Genomic DNA, 17507 nt, shown 5'->3' on the forward strand with positions numbered 1-17507 from the left:
AGAGGGAAGTTTCACTGTAAAAGAATACAAGCTAAAGGATCTAATAACCAGTCTTAAACTGGACCAGACTTAGTCATTTGTGAATCATTGGACAATTTATTTGAAATGCAGTTAATGCTGTATCACTTGCCAGTCTAGAACATTGATATCTGTGTACTGGTCTTTGCTGTATAAAAGGGTCTACTTCTCCCACTGTTCCCACCTACTCCCAGTTAAACACATTGGATATATTTGGAAGTAATGACTTAAAATACTTGCCAAGGACACTGACCCGCAAGCCATAGATGCCCCAATCTTCCCTGAATACAACACAGGTGGCTGGAAATGTATGCCCAGAAAAGTAATTTACCTTTGCATTGGTCTGAATGCCTCGTAGCTGTAATTTCCTTTTCAGCCATTTACGATACATGACCAACAAAGGCGCAAGGGGTGCTGAGCTGGCTGTTATTTTATGACCCACTGGTGACACTTGTGCTCTGGGATTAACTGAAATGTAGGCTGGAGGAATGTATATGCTAATGAAGTACTTGCATTTCCTAGAGGTCTGTGGGGTAAAGACTAGACAAAGGTGAGACACATGCCCTACAAAGGGAGTCTAAGAAATACTGCTCCCTATATCTTTGCTTAAGGTTACTTGAGCTTTGGAACAGTATTCTCCTCTCTCCTAATTTATGGTTGTTCGACAAACTACATGTGCTAAGGGCTCAGGAATAAGTGCAAGTTGATGGGTACTCAGATGGGCAGTGATGAGACGAAGCTAGTGTGCGAGTGCAGGTGTACACTTCTGAGACATGTAATATCTCCTATTTAGTAGGCAGACGTTTACCTGGATATTTATAGACTAGAAATGTTGCCACCAAGTAAGTGCTGTGTGGCCAAGCACTTTACTGCAGATGAGCACACTTTGTTATTTGAGAAGTTTGCCTTTGTGGCACAGAACACATCTACTAGCAAAATTGTTTCTTATGAGTAAGGCAAATCAAATGAAACTGTTTTTCCGGCAAGGCAAAGATATTGAACTTGCCGAGTAGCTGGGTATTGCCCGATAAAATGAAGTATAATGCAGTTCCACTTCCTCTTCTTCCTCCTGTCCTTCCTTTTCTTAATTTATTTTCTTAAATTGTTTTGAAAAATAGAATCGAAATGTCTTTCGGACGAAAGCCTGCATTTTTCAAGACCACTGTAAATGTCATGTAAAAGGCACAAATTAACTGTCACTGATTTTCTTTTCTTAGGAAGTGGTTTCCCACTGCAAAAAATTAACCAAGAAAAACAAAGAGCAACTGTCTGACATGATGGCCATTGACAAGCAGAAGGGATTGAAATCACTCAGCAAAGAGAAACGTCAAAAGCTAGAGGCCTACCAGCATCTGTTTTACTTGCTTCAGGTGAGAAGCAATTGTTTATCTTTGCTCATTCCATTTTGCATGAAAGGGAATGTTTGCATGGCCAACATCAGAAGCATTCTGTATACTGGAATAAATGCCGCTCTGCCGTACTGATACTCCTTGAGCTCATGACTGACTCAATTGTTTTTTTTTTTAATACATTTTTTATTGTTTTTTCACATAAAGAAAACATATGTCTCGCGCAGCGAGATAAAAGTTATGTCCCTACCCCACCCACCAACAAATGCTTTCCACGTACCCATTACAATACAGCTTCTTAGCACTGTCAATTGTCTTTGTTATGCCAGTAGTGTATGATTTTACAATTTCTGTTCACGTCCTTGGGTGCCATTCCGCTTCCGGACGGGGGCCACCTTTCAGTGTGCGTCTTCCCACTTTTGACAAATTTTTGGGCCTTTCTCAGGACATCCCCTGGCCGTGTAGACTCTCTTTTCCATTGCGACACAAATGTTCACGTCCGTGATCCATTGTTCATAGTTTGGTGCCGTTTCAGAGCCCCAGAGTTGCGCTATGTTCCTCTTGATTAACGCAGTGGTCGGGAATAATAGCACTTTCTCGTAGCGTGACAGTTCGACCTCATCATCTATTCCCAGTAGTAACAGTTTTGCATTTCTATGGATCGTTCTACCCAGTACTCTTGAGAGATCATCGCAGCATTGCTGCCAGTAATGTCGGATTATGGTACAGTCCCATAGTATGTGCCCTCATCTCGTTTGCATCTCAAACAGGTTGAAGAGGAGATCTTACCCCATTTGAATAGTGCCATCCTCGGGTAATATATTCTATGCAGTACTTTAAGTTGGATCAATCTTAGCCTGGCGGAGATTGCTGTTTCTCTGGGGAACATCAGGGCAGTTACCCATTCCTCTGGGAGTATGTCACCTACGTCCCCCTCCCATTTGGCTTTCAGGCTCGCTAGTTCTCCGGTGGCAAAGGATGTTATGGCACTATACATGGTAGATGTGACTTTGTTTTTAATCATGTCCGGGAATAGGTTACGTTCTAAAGGGGTGTACTCAGGCATGTCGATCATCTCAGGGAGATGGGTCTGTAGTGCATGTTTGAGTTGTGTGTAGCGATATTGCTCATTTATCGTCAGATCGGAGGTGGTGATTAGATCCGCAAATGGTATTATTTCGTTACTTTTTATTATGTCGCCAATTTTAGTGATGCCCGCTTGGGTCCAAGAGTGCCATTTTGGAAGTTTATTCATTTCCGGGAGTAGTTTATCCCACAACGGTTGAGCTGGGGTCAGCTTATTGTCCCAGCCTAAGTATTTGTGGATGTTTGTCCATGTTAGGGAAATGTGTGACAGCATGGATGGGGTAGTAGCTCGGTTTTTTTTCCGGTAGAGGTACCTAAATGGATCGTTCATTTCGGTTAGGATGTAGTTCTCTGTTGTGTGGTAATGTCATGTCCGCGTGGAGCCTGTCGTTCACTATTGCCATCTGACTAGCCCAGTAATAGGTTTGCAATCGGGGCAGTCCGATTCCGCCTTCCCATACAGATCTTTGTAGTGTGGTTAATGCTAAGCGAGGGTGACCTCCATTCCATAGCAGTTTTCTGAGCGTCTGGGCTATTTTACGGAAATCGTTGGGCGCTATAGATAGTGGCGCGTTTTCAAGTATATATAGGAAGCGGGGGAGCGCCAGCATCTTGAAAAGTGTGGCTCTGCCTAGTAGTGTTATTGGTAGGGACATTCAGTGCCGGACGTCTTCTTTAAATCTCGTCATTATTGGGTACAGGTTATTGGGCACATAGTCTGTCAGGTTGTTCGTGATTTGGATGCCTAGGTATCTGAATTTCTCCTTTTCCACATAGTATGGGCACTCATCTGGCACCGCGTTGTCTATTTATTTCAGTGGGAATAGTATGGATTTAGTCCAGTTGACGTGAAGGCCGCTGAATGCACCGTATTTTATTAATAATCGCGTCACTATGGGACAGGATTTGCGTGGGTCTTTCAGATATACTAACAAGTCGTCTGCGTATAAGGATACCCTGTCCTCCCATTCGTCTGCCCATCTGAAGCCGCTCCATGTTTGTGTGGATCTTAATAGAATTGCTAGGGGCTCAATTGCTATTGCAAAGATTAGGGAGGACAGGGGACAACCCTGTCTCGTGCCCTTGCCTAGGTGGAAGGTATTGGAGACGTGCCCATTTACCTTTGTGGCTGCTTCGGGGCGGTTGTAAAGTAGTTTGACCCAGCTCATGAAGTGCGGTCCTATGCCCATACGTTGCATAATGGTCCATATTGCCTCCCAGTAGACTGAGTCGAATGCCTTCTCGAAGTCTATGGCGAGTAAAGCCAGAGGGTCCTGTATCTCAGATAGCTTCTCCAGTGCTGTGTGCAGCCTATTTATGTTTTGTCTAGTGGATCTCTGTGGCATGAATCCACACTGGTCGGGATCTATAAGTGTGTGTATGACTTGTTGGAGGCGGTTGGCTAGTACCTTTGCCAATATTTTGGCCTCGCAGTTTGAGAGAAATGGGCCTGTAGGAGCTGCATTTGTCGGGTGGTTTATCTGCTTTGGGCAGGACTATAATTGTGGCTTTCCTTAAGTCAGGGGGGAGACAGCCCTGTGAGTGTGAGTGTTGTAGTAAGCGAAGTAAGTGTGGGGGAAATTACATTTGCTCCTATTTTTTTCCATTTTTCAATGGGGAAGCCGTTCGGGCCCGGGGTCTTGCCCGATTGGAGTTCTGACATGGCTTGGGTTAATTCCTCTTCAGTGATTACCTGTTCTAGTAGAGTAGACTGCTCTGTGTTTAGGGTGGGGAGGGTAATTTCCTCTAGGATGTTCATTACAGGTGGTGAGGTTGGTGCTTTGTATAGCTCAGTGTAGTATTTTGCAAAACCCTCCGCTATGTCTACGTCTGTCACTAATGGTTCTGATTCTCCTGTTAGTTGCCTGACCTGGCTGAAGCCCAGGTCTCTACGTTCCAGCCATTCCAGCATTTTCCCGGCTTTATCCCCTGTTTCGTATATCTTTGCGCGCATTGCAGTGTGCGCCTGTTTTGCATTGTCTAGGGCTATGTGTTGGAGTTGCGCCTGCGCCAGTTGTAGTGCGCGGTGCGTTTCCGAGTTGTCATGGGTTAGGTGATCGGTTTCTGCTTTTTGCACTTTCGCTTCGGCATGGCGTATTGCTTCTGCTTGTTTCTTTTTATGGGCTGTGGTCCAGGCTATTATTTCCCCTCTGAGTACTGTCTTGAATGCCTCCCATAGTGTTACCGGGTTATCCACTGAGTTGGTATTCCTCTCAAAATATTCTTCAGTGGTCTTTTGGATATGTTCAACTAGCTCTGGGAAGCCTAGGTAGTAGCTGTTCAATCGCCAGCTGGGTGGTGGGATCGACCCGTTGGTATTAAGTGTTATTACAAGTGGGGAATGATCTGATATACCTCTGGGGAGAAATTGTGCCTCACGTACTTCGTGCATGTTATTCAGTGGCAGTAGGAGATAGTCCAGTCTAGACAGCGAGGCGTGTGCGCCAGAATGGTATGAATATTCCCTTGTGGCAGGGTGCAGCGTTCTCCATACATCTTGCAGTCCCAGTGCGCTAGTGAATGTGGCAAGTTTTGTACGTGTGTTCGGATTTCTGGATCTTCTAGGTGTTCTATCAAGGTCCACGTCCATTACCTCATTAAAGTCTCCCCCAATCAATGTAAGGTCTGCAAGATTATTCATAATTAGAGGCGTAATGTCGTTAGTCAGGGGGGTCAGTAGGTTAGGAGGTGCATACACCCCATCATGGTCACCGAGCGTTCTCCAATTGTACCTGTCGTGAGTACAAACCTCCCCCCCGTGTCTTGCGTAATGGATGTGGGCACAAAGGGGAGTCTTTTATGTATTAGGATCAGTACCCCTCGTGACCCCATGGTAAAGCCGGCGTGGAATGCTAGTCTGTAGTTGGTGCATCTAAAGAATGAGCAGTTGGTACCGGCTAGATGTGTCTCCGTCAGGAATACCACATCCGGGGAATGTCTATTCAGTGTTTGCAGTACTAGACGTCTTTTGATACAATTGCCGAGCCCATTTACATTCGAAGTCATCACTCGGACTGTCCTGTTTTTGTTCACGTTATTGATTCCTGCCATTTGACGCGTGTGTGGATGACAACAGTATGCGTCGGGCCCTTGATAGCATTGGAGTGTTTCATGCTATGGTAATATCTGCCAAGTTTAAGGGCAGGCTGGTTTTTTGTCAGGACATGCATTTCCGTCTGTGTTGTGTGGTCTGCTGGCAAGATCGGAGTGACAATTGGTGTGCTAGAGATGGTGTGCTTTTTGACATTATAAATGGTGTGGTGTCTTGGAACATAACTAACATGAAACAATACCCCGCCCCCCCTCCCTATACTCCTCCCCAACATGAAGTACCTGTCGCCCTAACTCTACTGGCGTCAAACAACTATTCCGCCAGATTAACTTAATGTGAACTGTTTACACCTTTCTCTCGACTTACTGTTCTTAGGCAAGTCTGGTGTTCCGAGTCTCAAGTCTTGAGCTGAGGGCGTGGCTTTGGCCGATGCAGTGAGTGCTCCCGTGCCTCGCGGGCCGCGTGCCTGAATTACATCAGTGTGGTATGATAGTTCGTTAAATGGGCCGCGATTGAGTAGTATTTCTTGATGGTGCCACTGTTTCAGCCCATTTCCTCTTGTTGTGGTGGTTCCTGCATCGGAGGTTGTGGAGCTGGACGCCTTCTGTCTAGTGGCTCACGCCGGTTTCTGTTTCTGGTTCTGTTGTTTGCAAGTTTCCAGTCGCCTTCAATGTGTTTCTCTGCCCAGTTCCACGCTTCTTTTGGGTCTGTGAAGTGTACTGTTGTCCCGCCGTGGTAGATCTTGAGCTGGGCCGGAAAGAGCAGGCTGTATTTTACGTGTAGGGACTGGAGTTTTTTTGAGCTGATCAAAAGATTGCCTGGCTCTCTGGACCTCCCTTGTGTAGTCAGGGAAGAAAGTTACCTTGGATCCATTGAAGGTCAGTGTGCCTTTGGCTCGCGCCGTCTGGAGTAACGCATCTCTATCTCTATAGTTCAGCAGTTTTGCAACTATGGTGCGTGGAGGTGCGCCGGGTATCGGTCTTCCAGTGGGCACACGGTGCGCTCGTTCGATTGAAAAGAACTTTGAGAATGTCTGGGGTTCAAACATGTCAGTTATCCATTGTTAAAGGAACAGTTCCATGGAAGGGCCTTCCGTTTTCTCCGGTACGCCCAGGATGCAAACGTTATTTCGCCTTGATCGGCCTTCACTGTCCTCTGCTTTCTCCTCCAGTGTTTTCAGACGTGCCACTACCCCGGCCATCCTTTGTTCCATGGTGCGCAGCCCATCTTCAGTCCCAGAGATCCGCTGTTCCGCTTCTCCTGTGCGGGAGGACAGTTTCTGGATATCGTGACGGAGGAGCGAGACGTCTGTGCTGATGCTATCCATTTTTTGTTCCATGGAGGTTCTGAAGTTTATCGCAGCCATGATATCCTTCAGGGATATGTCTTGTTCTGTTTCTAACATGGTGTTTGATTGTTCATGGTCCGCTTGTGCGCATGCTGCGGCCGTGGTGAATTGGTCCATTTTGCTTTGACTTGTCAATTTTTTTGCTTTGTCTTTCCCCATAGCAGCTGGCATGGTCTATAACGTTAATCGGTAACGTCCGAGGCAATTGTTCCGTCGTAGAGCTTCTTTCCCCCCCTAGTCCGGGTGCAATCTGCCGGATACTGTGTTAGGGTTTAGTGCGCAGTTAGTTTTTGCTTTGGGATTGCACAGCATTCAACACCGCACCCTCCAGCACTTCTTTGGCGTAGCTGTATCGGTGTTCCCACATAGGCAGGTGCGTCGTGAGACGGTTTCACCGTGTGCCACCGTGTTCTGGCCACCCTGCTGAGTGCTCTCCCGGGGGGGGGGGGGGGTGAGGATGTAGGTCGCCCGTTGATCCCAGGGAATCTGTGTGTCTCAATATGGCGGATCTGTTTCGTTATGGAGGGGCAGCTGGGAGAGTCCCCGTAGCGGGCCCACCGGCGGCGAGGGGGAAACGCGCAAGTTCCTGCTTTCCCGTCCTCCCTTCTCCTTACCGCAGGATAGAGGCAGTAGCTGTCACCAAGCGGGTTCTGCGGCACCGATTTTCACCAGGAACAGGTAGGGACGTACAGTAGAGGTTCCCACATCGAGTAGGCACTTTTGGGTACTTGTAGTCTTGCAGGAAAACAGGATTGTTTCAGGATTTGGCTGGCGGCCCGGGAGCGAAGCGAGCTCACGTCCTCATCGCTCGGCTGCTGGCCACCTCAATTGTTATCAGTATGCTATTAGCTGGTTGGCATTAGAGGAACTGTCAAAGGGTTCATGACACCGTAAAACTATTCTGAATGATCCCATTTATGTGACTCTAAATGCTGTGTGCACTGCCAGGCCCAATGAAGAAAGGAACCTCGCCATATGCTTTGGTCACCTGACCCTCTTCTATGCTCCCCATAAAAATGTATTCCATTATCTAAGAGCAGCACAGTTTTACTTTTTGTGGTCCGATAGTCATGACATTACCACACACCAAGCCATAGGCATGAGCAATTACGGACCTGATGCCTACTGCATTGAAATTGTTAGCGCCTTTCCCGTAATTCTCACTGTTTGCAACAAGAGCAAAACCATGCAGCAGGATTGAACATAAAAGTGTTTATCCTTTTAAGAGCACCTTATAACTCTTGGTTGAGTATAGGATTATATGTTTATGAGAATCTTGTATTGATCAAAGACAATTCAAATACGCAACATTGCCATACAACAGAAATAAACCTAAAACTTCCCTTTTTGTTTCCACCCTGAGGAAAAACTAAGCACAGAGTGCCTGCTAATGCTTGCCCTCATCATATACCAATATAGACCGCCAGTCAGAAAATACTCCTAATCTGACAAGCCCAATTCAAACAGCAAAAAGAGGATTAGGGCCAGTGTAGAACACGACCCCAAGATCTGGGTTACTTGTCCACCTCCTGATAACTGAGGTAAAAACTACTTTTCCAACCTCCTGAACACCAAACTGCTCAAGCCAGCCTTTTACTGACAACTAGGGAGGAAAGATAGTTCAGGGGCAACGTGTTTGTCTTGGAAGCAAGACAACCCAGTGCAATACAGGTACGAATCCCGATCCCGTACTTAGAAACCACTCCTGGTATTATAAATGAATAATTAAAATAAACTAGTAGAATCGAGCAGAGCAGCCAAAGAAGTAAGGTTACTAATCCCACCCCTACTGTGCATCTTGGTCTGACTTCCTAATGGCCATAACATACGCACTGCAGTGTTCACTCAGATGTCCTGTTTTCCCTCATTCCTTCATGTAGCTCCACCCTCAACGCTACAAAATTGCGCAGTTCTGCAGAATTTCTGGGTGCCAAGTAGTAGCCAACAGTACTTGTTCTCATTGACACCATTGCAACAAACTGGAAATTGAGATACGTTTAGTGGTTCCGCACTGAGGAGATGAAATAACTCTCTAAGTTTGTACATTGTCACCCTAGTAACTGATGGGACAAAGGCAGTTGGTTACAAGGCTCTGATGGCAGGATTTAATATTCTTTTTAGGCCAAAGGGAGTTAATTGGCAACTTGTTGATGAAAAGAATGTTTCTAATTAGATTACATTTGCCTAGTAGCTGATGATGTATTGGCTGAGTCTAAGCTTTCACGATACATGATTCAAAGGGTATGGGTTTTACAAATATATAGTTTAGCGGATTACCCCATCTACTCCTGTGTTTTCTTACTCCATGCTTGTGGGATGTCATCCCCTGGTGGTGTTTGGTCCCCAGCATGATTGGTAGCAGCATTTAATTTACAATTAACTGTGTTCGGGCGTGTTAATGCCGATATTTCTTTCGACGTCAAAAGAAATACAATGAAAGCCGGGTAATCTCCGTGCATCCAAGGATGTCGACGCTACGGCGTCTCGATCGACTCCGACATCCACCATATTGGCACTGAAAGACGAACCCTGGACATTGACGGTTGTCATACATTCACCCCGCAACCCCGGTCCTAATTTTTCGATACATGATGCCGATGCCCAGGGGGATGTCGACCCAATTTACTTGGATTCGGCAGGGGTTGATTATTTTGAAGACCAGAATCCGCTTTTACTGCTGACTCAAGGCCTCTAGGACGTCGGCGGTCTAGACACCTCACCAGACCTTGAATTTCAGCAATCGCAGCCCTATCTTCATAATACTTCTAAATTCAGGGCTCTGGTAGAAAGGGTTATTGACACCCTGGGATTGCATTTTTCAGTGGCGCCTGTACAAGGTTGTGACCTTACCGACATTTTGGATGATGGCCTGACCACTGAATGTAATATGCCTTTCAACCCTGCCATTGCCGATCCTTTGGCAATTATGTGGCAGAACCCCTGTTCCATTCCTCCCGTAATCTCTACCTTTTTGTCATGGCCACTGGACAAGGGCCCAGTACTTCACTTCCTGCAGGGTCCCAATGGACCCAGGCTTGGTACCTATGGCACCAAGCTCATTTCAAAGTGTGCTTGGCACACAGAACACAAAAGGCAAGTGCAGCAAGGCCGGGCGGGGCCCTATTAGTACAGGGAAGGCACATGCATAAGACAGGAGGAGGAGCAAGGTGGGGCCACAAGGCGGGGCCTAAGGGGAGTGCTGGAGCCAGACTATATAAGCCAGCCCCACCCGCATACTGCCGCTTCGAGTTAGTCTGCTAAGTGCAGCGTAACGCTTACCGCCGTTCAGAAGTCCTTACCTGGTTCAGCACGTGCGTCTTCAGTCTCTGGGAACCTCAAGCATCTTACCTGAAGCCACGCCATCGCTGGAAGCAGCACCGCTACCGCTTCTGACTCTGCAGCAGCTGCATTCATCTTACCTGTCTTCTGGGTTCCTCTGCGGGTGCCGCCCAGCATCCTTTCCTGTCCCGAGCTCCCATCAACATGTGGCATCTTCATGCACAGCATCCATGCGGATCTTCAGCTTCAGCAACCTGTAGAAGATCGGAGACCGCTCACCATCTATTACCGACCAGCCGCACCTGCAAAGAAAATAAGAAATACAAGGTGAGCAGTCGCATAGACTTCAACACGCTAAAGCAGCGCAACTCACGAATTTGGCGCTGCTCCTAGAACTGTCTTCTTACCATCGGTGGGCCATCCGGGATGGGCTCTTTTCACCATCACGCGCCCCTGAGCCAGCTTCATCACTAAGCGGAGAAAGAACAATATATAGTTACGAACAATAATCATTGGGGAAGAATTAACACAAGAATACGGACAATAATCATAGTTATAATCGCCTACCTTCGAGACGGAATGGTCGCAGCCGGTCTGGACCTCCACAATCTGGACCAGTGCCCCTGCTGAGGAAAAGCAGGATGGAGAGATCATCCTGTGAGCTTGCATGGGCAAACTCCTGCGCACTACATTTTGGCATGAAACGGTCAAGGGGAACTTCGACACCAACACGCTATCCTCACTGCCTCTCATCTTCCCTCCGGAACAGTCCCAGCATTCCGGGTCCCCGAAAAAGCAGCTGTTGGGGGAGAGAAGCGATCCGAGGGAGTCAACCGTGCCCCAATGCCCCTGCAGAGACCAGGTGAGCGTAACACTTTTCTGGGAAATACAGGCCGGCTAGAAGAGATCCTTCTTACCTCTCTTCTCACCCTTCTCTCGAGGGGCTTTTTATGCAGGCAGGTACGGTCTCTTCTAGACCTGCATCTTCTACTTCCACTCTGCCTCCAGACAGGAAAACAAACAAAAAAAATGGATGCCTTGGCAATGAAGTCATTTACTTCAGGTAGCATGGCCCTCAAAGCTACAAATGTGGCAAGCAATTTTGCCAAATACTCCTTCGGCCTATGGACAGCAGTGGAAAATGCTGCTCACTATGTCCCGGAAGGAGAAATGCACCAGGGCTTCCTACAGCTAGTGGGGGATGGGAAAGAAGTGGCCAGGAAGTTGCTGCGAACGAGCCTGGGCATCGCCGACTGTGTGGGCCGATCTATGGCATCCACCATAACACTAAGAAGCCAAGCCTGCTTAAAAACCTCTGGGTTTTCACCTAATGTCCAAGCTTCTGGACATGCCCTTCGTGGGCAATCTTCTTTTTGGCCACAAAGCTGACGATTCCTTAGAGAAATTTAAGGAATCCAAAATCGCTGCCAAATCCTTAGGCCTAGCTGCATTAGCTTTGCCTCTAGGGCATAGGCCTACAGGAGATACGGCAGAAGTGCGAAGCTCCCACCGGCCAGGCAAGTGCAGAAGCCTTTTTCGATCTCCAGAGGGGGCAGAGGAGCTTCTAGAGGTCAACAGGCCGTGTCAGCGGCGGGGCGACACAGCCTCCTAAGCCACTTTGATTTCCCCTCTCACAGCACACTGGTTGGAGGACGGTTGACGGAGCATTTGCTCCAGTGGCAGGGAATTACTTCCAATGCCTGGGCTCTACAGCTCATTCTGTGGGTTTGTCTGCCATTTGTAAGACAACCACCAGACAGACCGTCTCCAATCTAACCGGGACAGGAGCTCCAGGACGAACTGAGAGTCCTGTTGCTGAAGGCTGCCGTGGAAGAGGTACCACCCGTACAGAGAGGATTGGGCTGTTATTCCCAGTATTTCCTGATGCCCAAGAAAGGAGGAGGTCTCAGTCCTATTCTGGACCTCAGGGCCTTGAACAAGTTCTTGAAGAAAGACAAATTCAGGATGGTGAGGTTGAGAGATATTCTCCACAATCTCAAACTACAGTACTGGCTGTTGTCGATAGCCCTACAGGACGCCCATTTCCATGTGCCAATCCATCAAAACCACAGGAAGTTCCTAAGGTTCATCATAGGAGATATGCAGTATCTCCTATGGTGCTTCCCTTTGGTCTTAGCTCCGCCCCAAGGGTCTTCACCAAGCTCATGGCGGTAGTTGAGGCTCACCTTAGGAGATCCAGAGTCCACATATTTCCGTATCTGGGCGATTAGCTGATCCGAGGGAAGTCTGTAGTGCAGGCTTTGTCCCACTTGGAGGACATCTGCTTGCTGCTGCACACGCTGGGCTTCTCCCTAAACTTAAAGAAGGCCCACATGACACCAGTCCAATGGCACCTGTTCATCGGAGCAGTCCTAGATACCCGGCTGGGGAAGGGCTTCCCTCCCAAAGAGACAGTAATTGGCTTGACACAGACGGTCGACTTGTTCCAGAACCATGCCACTCTACCAGCAACTTCCTTCCGCCGCCTCCAAGGCCCCATGGCCGCCTGCTTTTTTCTAGTGCCAGAGGCCAGGTTGCGCATGAGATCCCTGAAATGGCTACTGAGGGATCAGTGGTCTCAGTACATCGGCTCTCTCTCGTGTCTCCTCAGGGTGTCCGCATCGGTGGTCAACGACCAGTCCTGGTGGGCGGACCGCAACCGCCTTTTGGCAGGGGGAACCCTTTTGGCCTCCTTGGTCTCAGACCAGAGTGGTCACGGATGTGTCTTTGAAAGGTTGAGGCGCTCACTGCGAGGATTTGCAGGAGACCGGCCTATGGTCGCCGACGGAAGCCAGGTGGCACATCAACAGGCTGGAGTTGCGAGCTATCAGGCTAGCCCTGAAAGCATTTGCCCCATCTCTGCAGGGGAAACATGTCCTCGTCCTGACGGACAACACAGTGGCAATGCACTATCTCAACAAGCAAGGTGGCATGCACTCCTGCCCCCTCTGCACGGAGGCGATGATGCTTTGGTTCTGGTTGCTGTAGAACAGGATCTCTGTCTCGGCAATTCATCTGGCGGGCACAGAGAACAACTTGGCGGATGTCCTGAGCTGGCAGAGCACGGTCTCGCACGAGTGGTATGTGTGCCAGGACGTCCTAAAGGAGGTCTTCACTCTCTGGGGTACCCGAGCAGTGGATCTGTTCGCAATGGAGTCCAACAGGAAATGTGAACAGTTCTGCTCAAGGGATTTCCCCAGCGAACGGTGCACTGGGGGGACGCGTTTCTGGTGGATTGGACCTTCCCTCTCCTTTACGCGTTCCCTCTGATTTCCGTCATTCCATGGGTTCTCCGGAGTTGAAGAGGTTTTGGGATGCCATAATCTTGATCGCCCTGCACTGGGCACGGAGAACGTGGTACTCCGACTTCTTGGATCTGGTCACTTCACTGGTTGCCTCGATGTCCGGATCTCTTAACCCAGTCGGAAGGTTGGACACTCCATCCGACCCAGAATCCCTCAACCTACATGCGTGGCTCTTGAGGATGAGATATGATGACTGCGACCTCTATGAGGAAGTACTTTAGGTGTTGCTGGATGTACGCAGACCATCTACAAGATTTTTGTACGCGTGCACATGGAGAACATTTGAGGCGTGGTGCAGGGAACGCAAGATTTACCCCATCTCTTGCCCCACCACTACAGTGATGGAGTTCCTTCAGTCACTGGCCTCTGCAGGCGTTCTGATCACCACAGTCAAAGGATATTTGTCGGCCTTGTCTGTGTTTAAAAGATGCCCAGATCAAGGTTCTTTTTTTTTTTTTTACGATCCCGGCAGTGTCATAATTCCTGAAGGCCCTTGTAAATAAGTTTCCACCAACTCCCTTTGTCCCAGATCTGGACCTTAATTTGGGTCTGACATTTCTGATGACGGCTCCCTTTGAGACTATGCATTCTTGTCCCTTACGGTTTCTATTTGAAAACAGCCTTCTTAGTGGCTATTACATCCACCAGCCGGGTGAGTGAACTACAGGCCTTATATTGTAACGCCACCCTTCCTGCGTTTCTTCCGGGAGAAAGTTTCACTCGGGTTAAGGCCTGACTTCCTCCCCAACGTTGTCTCAATTTCACCTGTCTCAGTCCATCGACATTCTGGTCTTCTTTCCTCCTCTGCATCCTTCTAAGCATGAGGAACAGTTACATTGCCTAGACCCGAAGAGAGCCTTGTTATTGTTTCGCCAGGACAGCTGATTTCAGGAGAGCTGACCAGCTCTTTTTCCTTTTCTTTAGCCCGTAAGGGCTTGCACATAGCCAAGCAGACTTTATCCCGATAGATAAATCTTCTGCATTGATGAATGCTACCAGTCCGCTGGGAAGGAATTACCAGCAGGCATCAGGGCCCATTCCACAAGGGGAGTCTCAGCATCCACTGCATTGCAGAGGGGGATCCCTGTCCGGGAGATTTGTCATGCTGCGACATGGTCATCTCTGCATACGTTTGCAAACCACTACAGTCAGAATGTGTCTCATTCCTCTGGTGCATTCTTTGGCAGGGCAGTGCTGCATAATTTCTTAGTATGACTTACTGCCCGCCTCCTTCATTTACTGCTTTCAGTGTCTATCAGGTGAGGAATCTGCGGGAGAAAGACAATCCATTGAAGGAGAAAATACCTTACCGTAATATTCTTCTCATGCAGCTTCCTCATCTCCCCTCCTATCCATCCCTGCTCAAAGTCTGTGGTTGGTGCGCATGTCCTCTTTCATGTTGACTTGGTGATCGTCCTCTGTGTCTGTTTTCTGTCTTCCTGCCACAGTTTTTTAAAACGAAGATTTTTCTAACGCTACTTGTAGCGTTTGATCAATTGTTCCTCTTTTGGAGGTTTATAATTAATTACTTTTTAAGGGCTCAGTAGCCCATTCTCTGTTTTCGTATGCAGTGTGGGGCGCTCTTGGAAAAAGGGGGAACTGAGGTTGGGGCGTAGTGACGTTGTATTAATACGACACCTGACATCATGTCCGGAGCTGACGACCAGAGGCAGAGCAAGACAGATCGATGGACGACTACCAGGTCGAGGTCCACTACGACGCCCCCTGTCATTTCAAATGTTTCCAAAGCAGCAACGCTTTTAGGAATATTGATCAGATGAGGAATCTGCGGGAGAAGAATCCATAAAAAGAACATTACGGTAAGGTAATTTCTCCTTCCTAGTGACTACTAGCATAACTTGTGATCTTCCTCAAAGAAAAGGGGTCTTCACTCCAGCTCCAGGGGTGCGGACGACACCTCAGATGAATCTCCACCTACTCTGGTACAGTTCCCCATAGGTTCCTCCACAGGAACCATTGGTAAGAATTCTGTGGCTTAAGGTTCAGTCCTGCCACCCCTCTCCACCTTGCCACCCCTGCTGCTTGTTGACGCTAGCAGAGGATATGCCTCCCGGCCTGGTTCTCGCCCCCTAATGGAGACGGCTCTCCTTCTACGTGGATAGGCTCCACATTCTGGCACTGAATTTGGGGGTTTCAATGTGGAGTATGATCTAGTTTACTGGCGTCACTTCCTCTCAAATCTTTGAAGGGAGCTCCATTGGTCCTTGACTCCATTGAGTTTTAAGGGACTCTCCAGAAACGTTCTACATACAAAAAAAAAAAGCCTGGCCGAGCTGGCCTCTAACCTAAATTATTCCAGCTTGTTGGACACCTGTCCATAGTGAGGATCAACCCTGTTTTACTTTTTAAATCAATCTCAAGTTTGGAAATGGACAAGATCTTATCCTCTATGCATCCAACTTCCTGCTGAGAAAACATCCTTCTGGACAAAATTGTCTGGACAATAAAAATATCTTTATCCTTTTCTTTACTTGGTTTGTAAATTCCTCCTTCAGATATGACTCTGTCCCAGAATCCATCAAGACTGTCACTATAACTCTTTTGATGAAGAAAGTAGGACTAGATCCCAAAGATGCAAAAAAGCTTAGGCCTATTACAAACTCTAATTTCTTAATGTAAATATTGGACAAGGTGGCTACTCTTCAACTGCAATCCTTTCGCAAAAACACTTCCAGAATAAAAACTCTGGTTTCAGAGCTAATCACAGCACCGAGACAGCCTTGCTTGATCCCCAAACCAATCTGCTGCAATGCCTGTATCTAGGGAAAACAGGGCTGCTTGTTCTACTAGATATGTCCGTGGCATTCAACCTGCTGGACCCTAGTCGCCTACTTTCTTTTTTTTTAAAACTTTTGTTTTATTGGCAGAGTTGATGGCAGTTACACGTTATGAGCATTTAAAACTTGAACACATAGTTACATTTCCATAGCATATTCATTGACAGTCGTAGATATCATGTTCTCAAGACAAGGGTTATGCATTCAGTACACATCATGTTCACGGGGGGAACGACGTGGGTGGAGTTGGGCCTTCTTCAGTTTCTTTATTGAGATAGCTGCAGAAGGCAGTCCAGACATTTTTGGGGCGAGATTGTGCTGGCAGATAAGCAATGTATTGCTCTTCACATGTTTGTGTCCAAGTGAGGGCCGAGAGCCACATCTTAAAGGTGGGGGTAGAGGGGGACTTCCAACATTGTAATATACATTTCTTAGCTACCATGCATCACACATTCAAGAATTTAGACATTCTCTTAACCTCGTCACCTCTTCAAATGCCAAACAACAATGCCATCGGATCCAGGCTGATTACACTACCCGCAATCTCAGAGAGTGCACTGAGAATATTTCCCCAGAATGCATCTAGCGCAGTGCACAACCAGAAAATATGTGCGTGGTCTGTGTTCTCAGCAAGACCTCTAGGACAAACCTGTACAAGGTTGCGGTTGAACCTAGTCACTTTATGTGGGGTGTGATACACCCTATTCAATAGTTTGTACTGCATGCAGCAGAATCTGAAATGTAGGGAACCCTTACGTGTGTGGGAGCACATCCTCTTCCACAAGTCGTCCGTGATCTCAAGGCCACGTTCATCAGCCCACACATGCTGGGCATTGGGGGGGGGGTCATGTCTGGTAGCTTAGCCAGTAGTATTTTGTATAATGAGGATACTACCCTCCGATTGTTGCTAGAATTGCCAATGTAGTGTAATTCAGGAGTATCTTGGGGTTCATCCGGGAATGATGACCACATACCGCGGACTGCAGCACAGAGTCTGTAGTACTGCAGCATTTTCAATGCCGAGTTAGTATGGCCGGGGTGCCATGTCTGAGGGGTAATAAACTTCCCTTCCGGGAATAGGTCTGTCATTGCATCATACCCCAGGCCCAGCCAGTGTTGGGAAAGGATTTTGTCGTGAGTGGATTGAAGCCCAGGAAATCCCCATATGTGGAGCGAGCCATTTCTAGTAAGGGCGGGGGGCAGTCATCAGGTTAAGAAGGCTGCGCCACGCCATCAGGGTGTACGCAATGGGTTCTGCTGGGGCGTCAGTTG

At 47.9% G+C, this 17507-nt stretch overlaps 1 protein-coding gene across 2 annotated transcripts in view; it reads left to right on the plus strand.

The window, feature by feature from the left end:
- IQGAP3 (IQ motif containing GTPase activating protein 3) overlaps positions 1-17507 on the plus strand; it is a 1503259-nt gene that overhangs the window by 783507 nt on the left and 702245 nt on the right. For both annotated transcript variants that reach the window (XM_069607146.1, XM_069607147.1), the window contains exon 24: positions 1236-1388. In XM_069607146.1, the coding sequence (XP_069463247.1) occupies positions 1236-1388 (153 nt within the window). The remainder of the gene's footprint in view (positions 1-1235; positions 1389-17507) is intronic.

This window comes from Ambystoma mexicanum, chromosome 1p (assembly GCF_040938575.1).
Source record: "Ambystoma mexicanum isolate Mex_15411 chromosome 1p, UKY_AmexF1_1, whole genome shotgun sequence".
Taxonomy (NCBI): Eukaryota; Metazoa; Chordata; class Amphibia; order Caudata; family Ambystomatidae; genus Ambystoma; species Ambystoma mexicanum.